Genomic DNA, 20,175 nt, shown 5'->3' with positions numbered 1-20,175 from the left:
GAGTTTGCAAAGAGACCACCATTCCAATCAAAGTCTCTCAAGAAGGCAAACTATAGTGCCCACATCACTAAATCAGAGGAGAAAGCACATAGGGAATTTAATTTTTAATTCTAATGCAGGCGGTGACTGTGTCTTTTCATAATTGTCTGGCATCCGATCTCAGTCTTTCCCTATAAAAACTTAGCACAAAGGAAATGGAGGGTGGAGGGATCTGCCATTTTAATCAGAGATCATAGCAGGGCCTTTGTCTATTCAAAGATTTTACCAGATTTGGGGGTAGCAGATTAAAACATTTGCATAAAATGTTTAACAGGTAGGGATCTAGAAATATTTTAATTCCTCATAAAAATACATTTTTCCAGTAGCTGATAGAAGAACCTCATATTTAATATTCATTTCCACGCTGAGGTTCAGAGACTTACCCCAGAAAGAACCCTGTTCTTTACATGTATTAGTCCATGAAATGTCTTCATAGCAATAGAAACTTCGTTTTCCAGTGAGGAATCTGAAGTTCAGAGGAAGAGGATGAGTTCAAGGCTGGAGATGTGGAAGAAAGCAAGAAGAGATGGAAGCCGTGTTTTGTAATTTTCTCATGCCCTTGGCCTCACCGCCATCCCTCCTTCCACTACGCCGCTGTAGCCCCCCTCTCCCACACACGGGCCGAAACCCCCCTCTCCCACACACGCCGCTGTAGCCCCTCTCCCCCTCAGCTCTGTTGTTAGCTGCACAGCCCAGATCCATCGTTTATCAAAACCACAACCTTTCCAATTTGCTCATTTCTCCTCCCTTAGCCAGACTTTTCTTCAGAGTCGAGCTCAGTGTTGTCTGTGACTAGCAGGGCACATTCAGTCATGGCTAAGATAGACACACCAAGGAATCACTGTCAGAGCTTTGCTTTTTAAACTCCACGCTTTATTCTTACGATGAATACACACTAATCATCTGTACACACTTCTGCAGAAATGACCAACTGTTGAAACAGAGTGCTTGGTCAGAATAAGAGAGAGGAGGGCTGGGCGGGGGGAGGACACAGGAAAGTGCATTCCAAGAGAAAGCGTAGGTAAGCTTAAGGATAGGGTAGATCTTGCATAATGACTTGGCTGACTTCTCTCTGAAGCTTCACGTCTCTCATGGTCTTTAATTCACCTGTTCAGTGCACCGTTGGCGATAAGCACCTTCCTCAAATTCTGCAAATGTACCAAATTCTTCAGGGGCTTGCTCACAGATCTGAGTGTTCTAGAACCCGACTCCTCCTACGTTCCACCTAGCTAGCACACACCTTTTGTTCCCATCTCTCGGCTTACGTGCCGTTTTCACGTGACTGGCTAGTTCTTCTGGCATTTCCCAGTTGTCTTCATCTATATATAGTCTGCCCCCGCCACAAGAGAAAAGATAAATAACTGTGAGGGCAAGCATTGCATCAGCCCCATTCACTGATAACAGTTTGAGCTAACCCACTAAAACTAATTTAATGAAACTTAATGCCCCTTGTGGACTTATAAGAGGATAGAATCCTAATCTGGTTATGTTTTGGGGGGTGGAAACTTTGGGAGGTAATGTCAAATGAGAACACAAAGATAGGGCACTAATTCAGTGGGACTGAGGCTTTATATTGGGGGGGCAAAGAAGGCAGCCAGGATACTTGGTTGTCGGGTCATGTGAGGCTCTGCTCTGCCTGGTCACTCTCCAAACATCTATGACCACCACAGGAAGCCACAACTCATGTATAGCTTCCCAGCCTGCAGAGCCATGAGCCACAGAAACTTGTTTCCTTTTTAATTACCTACAATAATTCAGTTACAGAAATGCAAAACAAAGCTATTCCCCAGTCCCCATCCCAGGCCTAGCATCAAAAAATATCTCTTGAATGAGAGAATAAATAGCATTTTTAAATTGCTTATACTCTTTTTTAATGTTCTATCTATATATAATAGTATTAAGTTGAAATTCTGAAAGTTATGCCGTTAGAAAATTCAGTACAGCGACTGAACAACATTGATCCATAAAAATTGTGTAAAATTTGACCTTTACCTTAATTCTTTCAATTCCCTTCCATGTGGCCTGGATAAGAAACATCCTGTTCCATGACTCCTCATTTTCTTGAGTTATTAAGTTACACTTTGTGAAAACCTCAAAAGTTAGCAATTTCGGAAGTTTTCCCTTTCCATACCCTTTGCACAGGGAATTAAAATATAACCTAGTAGCTTACACAGAGAGAACTGTAATAGTGTAAAATGTGATTCAATAACTTGCACACACAGCACCGTAAGTTACAAGCAGGATTAAAATGTCTCATTGAGGGTGGTGGAAGAGTCGAGTTCTAATGCCTCAAGATTCTCTTCAAATATTTGTTGCTCATGTTGAGGCATTCCTAAATTCAACTATTCCCGTTACTGTAGGGAAGTGAACCATTTATTACCTGTGGTTGCATACATCTGCTATTTCATCCCCCCAGTTAGGAGTAATGTATATGTGCATTCCTATAATTGGACACAACTGCTAATTATGATATAATCCAAAAAACTGGTGAGTCTCGTGCATCTCCATTCTGGCGGATGGAGATAATAAGAAGGAAAAGCACACACTTTACATCGCCATGACTTGCTCCTATCTATCCGAGGGTTGCTTAATCGTGTGTTACAGAAACTTTGCAGCAGCCTGTCATGGCCTCTGAAACACAGGAAGCCGGCAGTGTGAGCGAGCTAGTCCTGTGGGTCTTCACACAAAAGGCAGCTGGGGTCCTGGTCTGCTTCAGACTCTATCTGAATGGTGAGGGAGTGCAGGTCAAAGCTCCTGCTGAGGGCATCAGCAATCCTTGTCCTCACAGACTGGCTGTCCTGGCTGGCATCTGTGGATAAAGAACCATGGGAAGATTAGCACAGATAATGCATTCTCTCTCTCTCTCTCTCTCTCTCTCTCTCTCTCTCTCTCTCTCTCTCTCTCTCTCTCTCTCTCTCTCTCTCTCTCTCTCTCTCATACACACACATCCCACACACAGAGAAGCAGGAGCTGATTGCTTTCAGCTTCAAGTGTTTGGTGCCTGAAGGGTTGAGTGAGGGCAGAGTCATCAGCTCTCCACGCAGATACAAGGCTGGGGAACCTGAGCACAGTAAAGTAGCCCTCTTTATGGATATTTTTCCTCTCCGGTTATCTCTGTAGTCTGTCATTCATAGGAGCTACATAGGGAAGGAGAGACAAGACTAGCAAAGAAACAAGGACCAGGCTGAGCTATTATGACTTACTGGACCCCACTCACCAGCCCTCAGGAATCTCCCATTAGCAGCCCTTGGATTTAATTAGAATTTATATCAAGACAAGTGGCAGGAGCAAGGAAGCATTCAGAGCTCCCCACAGACCTTCCTGTGAGCACCCACCCTCACCACCATCCTTTTTCCTGTCTCAAATAATACGGGGAGGCTGCAAAGTCCCCTCCATGGTAACCTGATTGTTTACTATATTCTTCCACTTGGGCTGAAATATTTGCACAAAAGATGCTATAAATTTCCTGAAGTCATATCTGAGCCCCTTGGAGACAAAATACAGCCTTCAAATGACTGTCACTGATGTTCCTGTCCCTTGTCTCTAAGTCACTTCTTTAGTCATATTTTTAACAGCCTGACATACTATCCCTGGCCTGAGCTTTCTCTTAGGAGGAAGGAAAAATCTCCTACCTCCCATTTCCCCCAGTCAGATAACTTATCAGGGGCACAATCCTCTTCTACTTGGAAAAGGCAGGCTTCAGTCTGTCCTATCCTATGAAGGACCACAGGATGTCTAAGCATCTTTCAATACATCTGTTAGCTTGCTGGAATCTCAAAGCTGAGCTCCCAATTCCCTTTCCTCTTCAGGGTCAGAAAACTATCTTTTACACAGGAGATACTCCATTGAGATTTTTTGTTGTCTAATTCCTTCCTGTCATTTAGACTCAGGGGGTTACCAAACAAACAGGTAAAGTCGTCTTTTCCTGAGGCCAAGGGCTTGAAGTTGGGAGGATATTTTAGCCATTTGTACTATCTCTCTACACTAAGCAATCAGCCCAGAGGATGCCACTGGGATCATTGTTGCTATGACAACATTGATAAGTGGGTTGGTTTTCAGAGGCGCTGGGTAGAGCAACACATTTTACAGCTGTTTTGACAGACAATAGATAGTAAGGGCAGCTCTAAAAGGAAGAGAAATGACTGAGATTTCAGGGTATGAAGTGAACCTTGCCTGGGGTATTTACAAAACTCACTGACCTGTAGCCACATGGACGGAGAGAATCACTTGGTTCACTGTAAGCGACCAGATGTGCAGATTGTGCACAGACTTCACACCATCGACTGCAAGGATCAACTCTTTTACTCTGTTGTAACTCAGGCCCTTTGGAACACCTGACATGGGAAAAGTATGACCTTCTTGTTACTTATCTAAATGAACTCGCTACAAAGGCTAAGTCAGCTACACAGTCCTCACCAGAACACCAGGCTGTATTCAGCTCTCTCTTGGGTTCTGTACTTTAAATGTTTGAAAATCTGTCAGAGTGTTTGTCACCAATCTCAAGTCCATGACAAAATACTTAACAGAATGTCCTAGGCAATGTCTAGCAATGGTAATCATCCTTAAAATATTATTATACCAACAGTGCTTTTCCCAAATATCTTTGTACATGTTCTGAAAGTGTAATGGGACAACATGGGATCTGGTATCATAAACCTTGGGTTTGAATTCTGACTATAATTACTATGAATTCTCTCAAATTGTGATTCTTCTCTGATGAATAATAAAATATGGCCAACAAGAGCAATGCACAGACCATGGATGGTGTGGGGATCTCGTGGAACAAGCCCGCTCTTTGTAAATTATAATGCTACGCAATGTTGGTTGTCCGGCAAATCACTCCAGGAACTGTGCTAAGAGGAAGTGCTAACTGGCATTGCAATGGTGTCTGGTCCATTTGGTTTGCAAATTTCCAATCAGCATTCAACATCTGGGTCACAGACTGTCATAATTTCAGTCACTCTTCTTTCTATATGAATCATGGGAAGATGGGAAGACCACCAGCCAATCAGCTTGGTTTTAATTTTTTTTGTTGTTTAATTTTGACAGGTTCTCACTATGAAACCTTAGATGGCCTGGATTTATTATATAGTCCAGGCTAGCCTAGAACTTGTTCCCAGGCCTGTACTTCCCAATTGCTGAGCTTACAAACATCTGCCACTATACCTGACTAATTACCTCTTCTTTGGGACTGAATTAGTATGTCACACCTAACTGCAGAGATGCAGTCTGGGAAACTCAGAAAACTGCAGTATTTCAACTGTGTCAATACCACAGTTGAGAAGAAAATCACCAAAATGAAGAACAGAGGAAGGAAACATGCCCAGTAGGCTTCAGTCATGGCCCACTTTCTTGACTGAGACTAACTACAGTCTTCTATTTCTGATTGACTGCAAGGCCATGGAGCCAGGCAAAGCAGAATTTACAAGGTCACACTAACTACGGGCAATGAGGTTAATAAGCAAAAGACCCTACTTTGGGCTAAGAACAAGCTTGAAACCTTATTTCCCCAGGTGCCCACCTCTTTCTCCACAATGATAAAATTCCATGCCTCTTGTTTTGTAGACTTGCTGTTTGATTCTTTCTCATGGTTTGGACAATCTCTCCTTTCACTCAAGGGTGGCTGCCTCCATTAGGAGAGTGTCAATCACAGCTTTTCTCATCCTTGTAAGTCTAATTTTAAGGACATGATCTAGCAGGTTCCAGCAAGCACTTACTGAACAGTATCCTTGTGCTTGAGACACATGAGATCCAAGTGCTCAATTATAATTCCGGCTAAGGGGAAGACTCCTCTTGCATTTCTTAGACATTTTCCAATATACATGGGGACATTTATTTATAATTTTTACAATACTTCCCTCTAATGTTGTATTTAGTGTTTATGCTTGATATCTTTACATTGTGAGACATGATTTAACATATACATATATGATAGAAATATGCATAATTTCCATTTGTTCCATATAAGCGAAAATCAAATACTAAAAATCCTTATCACTCGAATTTTGTCCCATAATACAAGTAAACCCAGAACACACCTTGCGGTCATCCCTTTATGATCAAAGGGGAAATAAGACCCAGTCCCATGAATAACCGTGAAAGCACTCCTACCTTCCATGAGTAAGATGGAGAAGTCTTTTAAGATCATGATGGTACTGACCAAAACCAGGATGGAAAAGATAAATGTACACACTGGATCTGCAATTTTGTAGTCTGGCTGGAAAACACGGCAGCTTTGGTTAACCAAGTTCGAACTTTCTATCGAGAAAACCAATTAATAAAATAAGTAAACCTCTCCATGCACTTCTTTGTCTACTACTCATATACCTTCCTGACCCTTTGCATTCAACTCAAAGGCAGAATGCTTTTCCTGGGCCTTGATCATGGAAGTTTTGAATTTGCAGTGACTAAGGAATGGAGGCTTCTGGAAATGTGCTGCCCATGACTTAGGAACTAAACTGAAACATAGTCTTAAGTGTTCTCTAAAAATACCTGATTGAAAATTTCTTAAATTAATATGAGAACACTGTAGTTGTCATGGAAATGTGTGAGAAGATGATCACAGTAGCCAATGCTTTTCAACCTTAATTATGGTGAGGGAGGAAAGGAGAGTATCATTCGTTTCAGTCTTTAAAGTCCAAACTAAGACAAGAGTCTTGATTCTTGTGCCCACTTCTCTTTCTCTTTGTTTCTCTATCTATCCATCTATCATCTGTCTATCCATCTATCTATCTCTATATAAATGCCTATATATACATATATATATATATATACATGTGTTCTATTTGTTCCATATAAGCGAAAATCAAATACTAAAAATCCTTATCACTCGAATTTTGCCCTATAATACAAATGAACCCAGAACACACACACACATATCCCTAGCTCTCTCTTTCTCTTTCTCTCTCCCTCCCCTCATTGGTTCATACCCTTGATACTGGAGTAAAACACATGCTATTCTGATTGTAGTGTGGTAGTGAAGCCCATTGGCACAGAAAAGTGCAACCTTCACTTCTCTTGGGAAATGTAGCATCAACTTGACCTTTGTGCAGGGACTTGAGTTATTTTCTTTGTGAAGTTGCTACACTGGATTTTATTAGGTATCCAGCAAAGAAGTTATAAATCAAAGTATTTACCAACTACATTGTGGGGCTAGGCAGTTACAACAAACCTGGCCAAATCCTGCTTTAGTCTCAGATGGTATCTGATGACATTCTTAGCTTTGGATTGCTGAAAGCTAGTGGTCTGTTAAGAATGCATTGCAAGATTTTTTAACGTTGAAATAGATTGCTCAATGCAATATATTCTGATTATCATTTCCCCTCCCCTAGTTCCTCTTAGTTCCTTCCCACTTCCTCACCCATCCAAATCTACATTCTTTCTGTCTTCCTCTCCATTACGATACATGAAGGCATCTATAATGATGATGATGATGATGATGATGATGATGACAACGACGATGATAATGATGATGGTAACAGACAAAATAGAAACAAACAGAACAGGACAAAAATATCAGAAGATAAAGCCAAAGAAAAATAGCAAGAAACACACTTGGAAAAGGAGACATAATCATGTGCACACACACAAACCCCATTAAAAACACAAAACCAGAAGTTAAAATATATATGTAAAGGACCTGTAAGATTTTTTAAATGCTCTGACAAAGCATTATGAGACAAAGAACCCCCAAGATGCCATTGATTTTATTTTGTCTTGGCATCTACTGCTGGGTATGGTGCCTGCCCTTAACTATGGTTCAGCCCCACTAGAGAAAACTGACTTTTCATCTGTGAGCGGTTATCAACTGGGGATAGCTTCTGGGTTAGGGATGGGGGCTTGTGTCCACGTCCCCTCTCAGCACTACGTCCACACATAGGCCTAGGGCAGCACAGGACGTACGCATGCTGCCACAGTCTACGTGAATCCACAGGCCTAGGGCAGCACAGGACGTACGCATGCTGCCACAGTCTACGTGAGTCCACATGTACGTGGGTCCTGTTGGATTTAGAAGACCTTGGATCATCAGTATTTTCCATCCCCTCTGGAAAACTCAAACTGTTCATCTTTGTGGTTTTAAACTGCCATTGCCTTTGGCTTGAAGTTTTCATTTCACCTTTAAAGTTTTTATTTATTAACTGACTTGAAGCTTTCAAGGTGCATTTTCTCAGTCTGTGTTAGGAATTTGTTTATTTTAACTTTTACTTATGTATTTTCACACTTTGGAGAGAAAAAACAACTATTCTCTCCGAATTGGAAAAAATATGACAGCATGATAGAAAAAAGTAGAGCCAGGTGCTATTTTTAGCTCCACTCTCTCTGTCCCAACACTCATTCCTGTTGGTGAGCACTTGCATGTTTAGGGTGGGAGACCCATCTCCACTCTCATTTTGCCCCAGAGCTCTGCTTTTGGGGGGGGGGCCAAAGAAGCTCCTCCCACATTGAGGACAATGTAAGTAGGTTCCTAATCAAGCCCTCTAACCTTCCCCAGCCAAGCAGTAGGCATAAGTACAAAACTCAGTGAATTGGCAACGCACCCAAGAAATGTGATTCTTAGAGTGCTGGATAGAAGGCTCAATGGTTAGGAGTGAGTGTTGCTCTTACAGAGAACCTGAGTTTGCTTCCCACCATTCACATTAGACTCCAGAGAATCTGATTTAAAAAAAATAAATCTTTAAGAAATATGACTCTCAGCTATGATAACAGGAAAAATACTTGATCAGACAGAATTATTTCAGCATGATACCCACAGACACCAAATTGCGCCCTTATTTCTACCTTGTTTTTTTATCTCTGAGTTCATTCCATAAATTTCAGCCAATTAGCATAATTTAAACAAACCAGAGATCTCATCCATTGCTTACATCTAAGTTAACCCAAGGTGTTCGTGCTTTCATTGATTTACATCTTAACCCCATATCAAAAGGAACTTTCTTGAAAGACTCAAAGCCCAACAGACTGCTCTTTGGAATCTGGAGATTATTAAGGCTTCAGTATTTGTTAGTTTTAACTTTGTAAGGTGGTTTGTGCAGGTAAGCACAGGCTGCTAACGCTGGTAGTATCTGAGTCTTAGAATTACTATGATTACTTAAACATACCTTAAAGTAGATGATGAGAGCACTGATTAGCACACTGATGCTCTGAAATACATCCCCAAGGGCATGCACAAAGGCTGCTCTGACACTGGCATTAGCTTGCTCATCCTTGTGGTTGTCGCCAATGTGTCTTTGGTGCAAAATTGCAGTTAGTCTAGAAGAGATGACAATGTTTCTGGCACCCGTACAATAAGCCTTTAAAAACCTACACAGCATAATGAAGAAGTCATCAGTAGCACTCATTATCCAAGCTGCCAAGTAGTTAACATATCAGTGCTTTAAGGTGTGCCGTGTTGGACTCATATTTGATTATAAATATGCCTTAGAACTTTTAAAAGCCCTCAAAAGGAAATATTTCAAAAATTCACCTCCATTTTCTGGAGAATTCACCAACACAATGCTATTCTTTTCCACAGTAAAACTGAAAAGCATTATTGCTTTCATGAAAACCAAACCTTGATCCAATTAGATGAGTGTTGGTTGCCCCCAACATGTAAGTGCCACTATTGCCACCCCAAGTATATCTTGCTGAGCTTGTCATTTTGGTTCCCAGGCTTTGTAACTGGCTCAGACTATTGGCTTTTATCTCCCTTGGCAGCTTGCATAGAACCTTCAAATTCTACGAGAGTTAGTCTACAAGGAGGAGACTTCTGGGTCAGTATGAGCTCAGTTCCTCCATGCAAAGTACACAGTGTCTTTAGCAATAAGTTCTTACCTTCAAGTTCTGGGAGGCAAGAAAGGATAGTGTTTTTGAGGAACTTCTTGGTCTCTCTTGACCAACACTCAAAAGGTTTCATCTGTGGCATGCTGGTGTTTTGTTATACAGTCTATGACTTTTGGGGGGAATCTATCAATCTAAGTGTCTATATGTTTATGTGTTCATGTGTATACCAGCACTTGCGTATGTGGTTCCCAGAGAACCACCTTGATTCAGGAGCTATCTACCCTGTTTACGAGACACAGTCTCATTAGTTTGAGACTTACTGATTTGGTGAGGCAAGCTGACTGACGAACCCTGTCTTGGTGTCCCCAGCATTGAGGTTACAAAATCATTATGCCTAGCATTTTTCTGTGGCTTCTAGGGGGCATCAAATTCAGGTTTTCATGCTTGTGATGTAAGCACACTACCGACTCAGCTCTCTATTTTGCTCCAAAAGTTAGAATCTTTAATTTTTTCATTGTACTTAGTTTGGTTCGTTTGAGTGATTATTTGAAATCTGAATAATTTTCTAATGGCCAATAAAGAGAACACTGTGTCTGCATATATACCTATTCATACAGATACTTAAATCATCTGATTTATTATAAAGAACTTGCAGAGTTCAGCATGACTCTTCCAGGCAAACTGAAGAAAATATCATGTATGGGCAAAGTATCTGTTAAATCTCAGGCCATCACCAAAAGCAGAATCACAGATACCCCCCAAGATTTGATCATTCCACAACGCAGTTTTCAGATTGTCAGTATTTGGACAGAAATTCACTGTCAACTATGAGTTGCCATTCCACACGCCCCAGATGGCCTGAGAGGCTGGTAGTCTATAGATCTTCTAGATCTGTTATTTATGTTCATCACATTGTCACTCAGTCTTTTACTTGTGCTATTTTAAGATGATTGTGAACACATATTGAGGCACTGTTAAATATTTGTACCATAAACTGGGCATGATATCTCCCTAGCATACATTTGTGGCAGAGATAGCAGGGCTCTCTCTCTCTCTCTCTCTCTCTCTCTCTCTCTCTCTCTCTCTCTCTCTCTCTCTCCTTATCTCTCATGCATGAACACACACATTTATGTTCATATCTACTGAAAATAGCCACTATAGTTGGTACCAGAAGAGGGTCTGGTTTAGAATCACACAACTGGATTGAATTAACAAATTATGATGAAAAGCATTTGCTTTAGGGATCTGTCAACAACTTTTATCAAAGACTCCACATGGTTGCTATTGGAATTTTTGTCCTGGTTTGGGGTTCTTAAGAGCATATTTACCCCCCAAATTTCAGTTCTGATATCTCTACATATTCCAACAACACAGTATCTAGAATCCCTTGAAAGCTACATACTCAGGGCCTAGAGAAAAAGTTATAGTCACTCTGGCCCTTTATCTATAACCACGTGATTGATTGCTCAGGGAAGGCAGAGTAACAAATTAGGTTGTTTTTCTAAGTATAGAAAATGCTTACAATGGTCAAGTCAATGTTTGAAAGTAGCTTCAATAACAAAAAATCTAGATGGTACCTATTGTGAAGATTAAGGTCCACCCTTAAGCTCCAAAACGAATGTAGTAGTTAGCTAGGTTGATCCACCATCTTTGCATAGGATTGACACAACCTACATGACATATGGCTCTTAGGAAATAATTAATATTTTCATTCTTCCTACTGCCTTCAGGACATACTCTTCTCCTTATTCAAAGAGGGTATTATTTACCCCCAGGGAGCAGGACACATGTTCTGAGTCTTTTTCTCCTAGAGAACATAGATTCATATTCACCCATCTACATTCTTTCTTCCAAAATGAAGCAGTTTCAACATAACTCATAACAGATAGGATCTAGCCAATGACAGCAGATCATCAAATACCATCCTTAACTTTCAGCTCGGGTATTTTGGGTATAAACTATAAGGTGAAAAATGGAGGCATCAAAGACTCTTACAATAACCTGAGGGAACTTTTCAAACCATACACATTAGTATAGCTACCAATTGCAAAGATTCTGTCATGGCCTTTCTTTAAAAAATGCTGTTCCATTTTTTGTTTCTTCAACCACTGCCAAGTCTTTGATGTCAAACCTACCTTGGTGCTGGAAGACTAGAAGATGATACACTTCATACTGGAAGTGTTTTCAAATTTGTTTTTTGTGTATGTGTGTGTGTGAATTTTGACATAAAATTTACTATTTAAATATTGCTGATATGATGATTCAAAATGTTCAAAATGCTGCAAGGTCCAGAATTTTGAGACTGAAACATATTCCAAAGTTTCAGGTTTCAGGACATTTTAGATTTTGGATCAGGAATACTCAATATGTATATGATTTTTATTTTACTGAATTAATAAACTACCACAATGTTTTAGGAATTTAAAACAACATGAATCTATTAACTTTCAGTTTTTGAGGTAAGAAGCATGAAGTAGATTTGAAAGACTGAATTCTTTCAGAAGGCACTTGTGGGATAGGTTACTTTTTCCCTTAGAGTTTTTTATGTAGCAGCATGGTATAATGATGGAATAGAGTTTGATGGAAGAAAACCTCCATTTTTGCTTTGATTGAAATATACAAAGGTGATGACCTCTTTACAAAGAGACAGCCAAACAGACCTTAAACACCAAATCCACACCACGATAAAACATTTCTACGGTCTCTGTCAGCTCAGCAATCTGAGCCTCATAATCTACTTACCTAAAAATATTGGAACCATTTGGAAGCTACAACCCATGGGGTCATTAACATACATGAGAAAGTAGAGTGGATAGAAACTCTATTCCAAATGCATGGATATAGATTCATATCCTAATTTCTCACTACCTATTGAACATAGCTGAGCTTCCCTGTCATACTCTGTGGGGTTGGAAGACTGCTAAATTCATTTTGATGTGTATATCACAAGATCCTTTCCCACTTTCCGGCATGTAGGAAGCTTTCAAATATGGTAGCTAGTAGACGCCAAAGTTTTGAAACTCCTTCATCTACAGTGATCAATACTATGTCCAGTTTTAGTGACACTTGATACTGTATGAGAACTTTAGTGTCTTCACAGACACGGGTGATTTTCTTTGTTTTAAAAATATTTCTCTAGACAGGGCTGAAGATAAGCCAAGTAGACACTCAACATGGATAACTTACACAATGTTGGCTGCCACTGCACAGCCTGAAACAGTGATCATGATGCCTGCTTGGATCTGGTAATCCGGATAGAGTAGGCGCTCACAGGCAAGGTACACCAGCACACCAGTCACCACCCAGATGCAAAGGACAGACATCAGGGCTCCAAGGATCTCTGGGAGTCAAAGTCACAGAAAATAACATGAATATCACCCTTGTATCCCCCACTCCCCACGCAAGGGCCATAGACTCTTTGATCCTCCTGCCTACGAAAATGGCTTTATATGCTTTTTTCCAGTGATTCATGAAGCAGAAGTATGAATGGATTTGAGAACTGAGACAGGCACTTCAGCATTGCATTCATAAAACACGAGCATCAGAACTCATTATGCTTCCTATTACTGAGTAATTTTCAGCAAATTTTTAGAACAAATTAATTGCTGCCTGCCCTCCCTGTTCTCCTTGGGGATTTTAATTTACACAGGTGCTAAAATGATGGAAACTTATTAGGGGATGAAATAATGAGATATGACGAGTAAAATGTGTTTAGAAACTCTTAATTTCTCCATAAAACATTTACAACTTGCCGGCACTGGCACCTTTAGAGGAATAAGCTTGTAAAAAGGGAAGGCTTTGGAGTGTACTTTATGAAAATGGGTTTCATTTGCCAACTGGACATATTGTAAACACAGAGGCGAACTCAAGGGCTTCTCTGCACTCCAGCTGCTCTTTTAGAGCAACTGCAAGGAAAAGGAACATCCAAATGGAAACATTTGCATTAATATTTGAAGATAAGAGAGATCTCGATGTGCTTATTTAAGAAAGTACGTAATTTAGCTCACATGAACATTTCTTAATACCTCACCCTGTTCTTTCACTCAGCTTTGTAGATAGATTTTTTTAAAAACCATAGGAGCCACTGGTCAGGGAAATTCCATTATGCTATTCTCTACTGTCTGCCCTGATTTCATTCTGTTGCTTAACAAACACCAACTGAGTGGAGGAATGGGTTCATTTGGCATAACTTCCAGGCTACAATTTATCACTGATGGAAGTCAGGTCCAGAACTCAAGAAAGAACTTGAACAAAAAAAAATGGAGGGATGCTGCTTGATAGCTTCTGTTTAGCTGGTTTCTTACACAGCACAAGACCACCAACCTAGGGAATGGTGCCGCCCACATTAGGCGGGGCCCTGCTACAGCTATCTAGAATATCCACTAGGGACATACCAACAGATCAATCTGATCTGTCTGGGCAGTCTCTCTGTTGGGAGTCCCTTCTCAGGTCACTCTAGGCTGTGTCAAGATGACAGTTTACACCAACTATGACACTCCCTTTATATGATTCCTGCATATTAACTCCTGTTGAAGCAGAACTGTGTACTATTACTCATTAAGTGGCTATTGCTCTCCTGACTTTAGTCATTTACATACAACCTTCATTATTTTGCCACGTTCATGTGGCACTTAGTCATTTTGTGTTTTTCTTACTTTAACTCGCTTTTATGCTTAGCCTCTTCCTAAATAGGCTATCCATAAAACCACAAGTTTGATGTACTGCTCTTATGTTTCATGCATAATAGAATGCATATGTGACTGTTGTCTGATGGCCCATCCATGGAACATTTTCACACTGTGGGAAGTGCTGGTGCAGATATTTAGGACTTGACTTCAAGTGTCAGACCCATATGGTATACCAATGACTGCCTATCTGGCTTTATACAGATAAGAGTTTCTTTTTCTAGAAGGTAGATCTTTAAAATAGCATACGGGTACCAGTTGGCATTTGTTGTTGCTTGAATTATGTCTTCAAGGATTTGTATCTAAAAATGTTATTCATCGGCAACTCGGATTGCCACCTTATTTGGAAATGGGATCTTTGCACCAGGCTAGTTAAGATGCAATCATTCAAATATGGCTGGTTTACTTATTCTTAGTGGAAGTGTGGAAATAGTCATGTATTCAGAGAGAGTGCAAAACAGAGATATTTAAGTCAAAGAACAACAAAGGTTGGCAGCACATCAGCAGCAGGTCTGAGGGAGTTACGGAACGGGTTTTCACTGGCAAACCCCAGGAGAAACCAACCTCACTCGTGCCTTGATCTCATACCTCTGTTTCTCTAGACCTCTAAGACGGCAAATGTCTCTCTGCGCTGTCCAGTGGGAGCCATGGTGCCAAAGCAGCTTGGGAAACACCATTAAACTAACTCTCAAGAATCACTGTTTAATTGGTTAGATTGCTTAAAGTTCCCTTTGCTGAAATTAATGAGAATCAGGCTTAAAAAAAAAACTGAATTCACAGATGGTGAGTAGTGTGGTTCCTACCACTGGGTGATCTAAATCAAGATATTCAAGTTGAGTGTGTCCCACCCAAAGCCCATGTTTAGAAATATGTAGTAAGAGACCAGCTGGGTCAATAACGCCCTTATGACAAGCTCAAGGATCAACAGGCAAATCGAAACATTTGGTAGGGATCCAAAAGCAACTAGTTAGAAAAGAAACACATGAGGAAACATGGACCAGTGCTACCCCAGTTTCCAAGAAAACGCCTGAGCAAGGCAAGGCCAGCAGATTGGGCAGCCTGGGCTGTGGATTCTCAGGGCCCATCTATGTGTATAGGTAGTGTGTTACATGGTAAACCACCTGTGCCCCTATTTAACTAGAAATTAGATAAAATTAAAAATATTGTTATTATGTCATAGTAGTCACATTTAAAGTTCTCAATACTTACATCATACACTATATTTCAAAATATTTTACCTAATAGCAAAGAGTTTTATTGAGCAATCTTTGTCTTTTAGAATATTAAGGCTCATAAATTTTCATAGCCAAGGGGACACAGTCTAAGCCAGTGGTTCTTAACCTTCATAATGCTGTGACCCTTTGATATAGTTCCTCATTTTGTGGTGACCCCCAACCATAACATTATTTTCATTGGTACTACATAGCTGTAAATTTTCTGTGTCAATATCTTTTCTGCAGGATATCTGTTACGTGATCTCTGTGAAAGGGTTGTTCAATCCCACCAAAGGATGGAGAACCACAGGTTGAGAAGCTCTGGTCTAAACAATGATGTAAAATTCTGAGTCTACTCTCTCTTAAAAAGAAAACATTCTCGAGAAACAAAACAGCTCCAATAATACCAGAACGTGTTGAGCACGTGTAAAAACTTGTGCTGACAAATGCTGAGAGCTTGAGCAAACTCACATGGCTTCTGAGTGCACAGGGCCAGGTTCCAGGGTTCTCTAAACTCTTTCTCACCAAATTTCTGTTGCTATTGTTTTCTCTCTGAATGTTGAAGGGAAGCCAAGCCAGAACACCTGCACTGGCAAACTGCTTAGTATGAAGACCTTAGCATTCTAACCTCAAATACCTAGAGATCACATTGTCAGTGAACAAGCTACGGTTTGCCATCACTGACATCTTCCACTGTGAAGGTTGACCGTGAGGGCTACCCATGCATCTGCCTTGACTTCGCAGCCAGTGTGAAATCACGGAGCTGCAGCTATGTATTTCTGAGACTGGCACAAAACACTCCAACAGAAACTCCTGCAGCTAATATATAAAGTCCTCCAGCAGACAGGGCACATAGAGGTGCAGTATGTGTGGATGGGTGAGAGGATGCTGTGAAGGGAACCCATGATAAATAGTTTGCAGAGGCCGGCCTCTTCCTGGGCAAGCGCAAGCAGTCACTCAGTGCAAGCAGCAGCTCTGAGAAAGGGGGGAGGAGTGGATTTTATTCCCCCTCTTCTTTCTCACTGTCAGCATTTTCTTCTACTTTGTTCTTGCTGGTGATTAAGTGAGCAGGTATTCAGCTGAGCCAGGCATTCGATGAATGGCTGTCTTGGTGCATTTTCTGCTGCTGTAACAAAATACTACAGACTATGTAATTTATAATGAAAGGTTTTTGTTTTGTTTTATGTTGCTTTGTTTTGGCTTTTTTTATTTTTTATTTTTTGCCTCAGTTATGGATGCTGGGAAGCACTGGACCAAGGTTCGTGTAGCTGGCAAATATTTCTACGCCACATCGTAGCATGATGGAAAAGTAAGCATGTACGAGACAAGGGGAAGAAATTATTCTGACTTCGTCTTTCTTATCAGGATTCCACGGTAACAACCTTGACCCACTAATGAGAGCACTGTCCTTATGACTTAATGGAGTCCCATCTCAACACCATACCAATAATCATTAGATTCCAACAGGAGATCCAGAAGCAGCATTCCAGCCATAGCAATGACAAAATGCTGTGTGTGAGTGGGACAGCCAGTCTCTCATGCCTAACTCCCTGAGGAGAAATCCTTCACTGCTACCGCTGTCTTGGACTCTGGGGCTTTAGTTTTTAATGTGGCAGAAGCTTTGCCTTCATCATCTCTCTCAAGGATGCAGAGTGAATGAAAGAACACTTCCTAGGTGTTGCTACACAGAGACCCTGGGGATGGCGCAGCTGCTAACAGGATGCTCATACTCTCGTCCCGCGGGAGAGGAGGTACTTCCATTAATCCCGCTGTCAGTTGAATTCACGTGGAGAGCACACATTCCCGCGGGGTTATTTTATCCTGAGGCACCAAACCTGTGGCCCAGAGGGAATTTCTGAATAAGGCTTTGCTCTCTACGCTGCGCCTTTTTTAAAACCTGGGTTGGACTCCGCATCACTATGCATTCGTTACTGCGCAGTCGTAGCGGCGCCCCCGCCCCTTCCCCCCCCCCCCCCCCGTTACCTGCTCGGTACCACCCAAAGGTCAGCCGCTTGGAGGGAGGCCGTGATGACAACCATAAAGAAAAGAGACTGAGCAGGAAACTGGTCAGGTCAATTAAAAGGTGAGCAGCATCGGTGAGGATAGCAAGACTCCCAGCAAGGTATCCACCTGTGAGGTATACAATATCATACAGGGTTGAAGGTCCAGAATGCAATAAAACAAAAGTTCTCCACGTCAAATCAATCCACCTCTTTCTCCCAACTTGAAAAATAACTGAGACCCTAGAAGCAAATAAAACTGAATGTTAAGGGAGCCATTGCCGAGGCTGTGGAAACACAGAGACGGGAATTATGAGGCAAGTAGAGACAGCATTTCAACTAGGTTAGGCAGGAAGCCTCGGGAATAAGCCTACTGGTACATACGGCTGTGGAGGTGTTGGGCTACATTCACAGGGTCTCATAATCCAGGATGTAGGTTTGAGCTTCTTTCTGGAAAACAGCCTTATGTCAGCCCACAGACGTTATCTATTTGCAATTTTACCATAGTCTTTGTCGCTTCCCTTTGTTCTGCTGAATCACGCTATACCTAACTGCACTGGGAATTCTTGCCAGAAACATCGGGAGAGCAGAGCAGAAAGGATAAATGGGGGCATGGTGCCATGGACACGCCAAGTGCAAAAACATTGCGTCAAAACATAGGCTAGAAACCCGCAGGCATGCGAGTCCACCTTGCTGTTCTGGGCATTTGTGACACCCCTGTTTCTTCCCTCGGTTTCTCCTTTGAAAAGACCTCCAGCCTTCAGAGTAGAAAGGAAAGGAAATTTGTGTCCTCTACTTCCCCAGCAGGCCTTGTTGTTTGAGAGCAATAACCTTTATTGCTCTGACCACCTCTTCCCCGCAAAGAGCGTGCGCTGACTGATGAGTCGTTCCTGCAGTTGTTTATTGCCTCGTGCACTACAAAGCGGCAGAGGCTGTCAATCATCAGCCCCTCCATCATCGGACTCACCTTGTCTCGCCTAATGATTAATAAAAATTACACGGATGGCTCGTAATTGCAGTGATCCCCACAGACGGGTGGCTCGAGCTGTACTTAATAACTGGTTTGTCAAAGTTTAATGGTCTGAAGCAAAGTAGTCTTCGAGCTTGTTACCGAGCTGTCGGTGCAAAAATCGGGGGATGATTCATTAGCCAAAAGGCAACATTTTGCTAACAAATCAGCTGTCCTTCCAATTATCCTCTAATGTTCCTCTATCTGCCGTACTCGGTGGCGATAATAAAGCCGTGTTAATAATGCATTATTTCTTGCCTGAAGAATGACTACATGCAGATAAGCAGCATGGGGCAATTCAGCCATGAATGATGAGGATTCTACTCGCCATGCTGAAATTGCCCACTAAGTCAAAGGAAGAAAGTCTTGGAGGAATTCCTTAGCAGGTTCGGCTGGTCAGGAGGCAACTGAGAAGGAAACGGGCTGGGTTTAGAAGAAGCATGTTCATGTGGAGACCTGGGACTCCCAAAATCATTTTCCAGCCATCACAGCCGGCAATAAGAACTATCCAGAAAACCGTGGGCACTGCTGAATGCTACAGAGAAAACTGTTTGCAAAAGGAAGCATGTACATTTGCTTCTGAAAGCGTGGGGCATTATTGACCATTAATTCAACTACCCAGCCAGCATCTATTGAGCCCTTGCTGTGCGTGGTAGCTTGGGCAAAGTACACAAAGATAAACAAATTACTATCTTTTTCCTCGGTCTTCGCCTAACACAGCACTGAAGACTTGCTGCTGGGATGGAGACAGAGAGCCTTGGGTATTCAGGAACTCTTCAAAGAAGTGCTGGGAATTAACAAGAAAATGCTGGCTTTTCGTGAATTAAACAGGAACACAGAAAAAGAAATAAAATAATGTGCCACTTTTCTGTAAAGATAGGTGTTGTGTATCAGGGGACTATGGGAAATGAGACTGCAATGGGGGACTGGAGACAATTGGGAAATGAGACCGTAATGATGGAGTAGAGACAACTGAAGACGTATTCCACGACGAACAAGGGAAGTTGGAAGTTGGCCCACAGGCTGAGGAAATCTACTTAGGATTTTCAGGCAAGGGTGAGGCGTGCTTAGATTTGGGTTTGAGAGAGATCTTTCACAACAGTATAGAAGCTGATTTGGAGGGAGACGAAGCTGGTGGTTAATACCCATGGCTCTGGAACCATTATATGATGTAAACTCAGAAAGACAAATGTCAGGTGATCTTTCTCATATGTGGATCCTAGCTTTAGCGTGTGTGTGTGTGTGCCTATAAAGATGGGTATCAATGTGCACTAGCCATGCAACTAGAGAGAAGACCATGAGATGAGTAAAAAGAATTATCGAGGAAGGAGAAGAGGACAGCACAGCGTAAGACAAGAAAGACGAAAGCATGACATGGGGTTAGAAAGGTCTAAGTGGGGAGCAGGAAGGTGAAAGGGAGACAGAAGAGGCAACAACAGAAATGTTTCGGGACGCCGTAATGAGACTCA

General features: G+C 41.6%; 1 protein-coding gene across 2 annotated transcripts in view; it reads right to left on the bottom strand.

Moving 5' to 3' along the window:
• Positions 1–890: 890 nt before the first annotated feature.
• Positions 891–20,175, bottom strand: part of Slc30a8 (solute carrier family 30 member 8) — a 31,482-nt gene continuing 12,197 nt past the window's right edge. Inside the window, exons 2-7 of one of the 2 annotated variants that reach the window (XM_040730605.1) lie at positions 17,681–17,827; positions 12,985–13,138; positions 9,138–9,288; positions 6,151–6,256; positions 4,239–4,373; positions 891–2,848 (exon numbers count right to left, since the gene is read on the bottom strand). In XM_040730605.1, the coding sequence (XP_040586539.1) occupies positions 2,703–2,848; positions 4,239–4,373; positions 6,151–6,256; positions 9,138–9,288; positions 12,985–13,138; positions 17,681–17,827 (839 nt within the window). In that variant the 3' untranslated portion in view covers positions 891–2,702. Of the gene's footprint in view, positions 2,849–4,230; positions 4,374–6,150; positions 6,257–9,137; positions 9,289–12,984; positions 13,139–17,680; positions 17,828–20,175 lie in introns of those variants that run through there. The other variant, XM_005072612.4, reaches the window with a different exon arrangement.

This window comes from Mesocricetus auratus, unplaced genomic scaffold (genome assembly GCF_017639785.1).
Source record: "Mesocricetus auratus isolate SY011 unplaced genomic scaffold, BCM_Maur_2.0 Super-Scaffold_100023, whole genome shotgun sequence".
NCBI lineage: Eukaryota > Metazoa > Chordata > Mammalia > Rodentia > Cricetidae > Mesocricetus > Mesocricetus auratus.
This window is presented reverse-complemented; position numbering and strand designations above follow the sequence as displayed.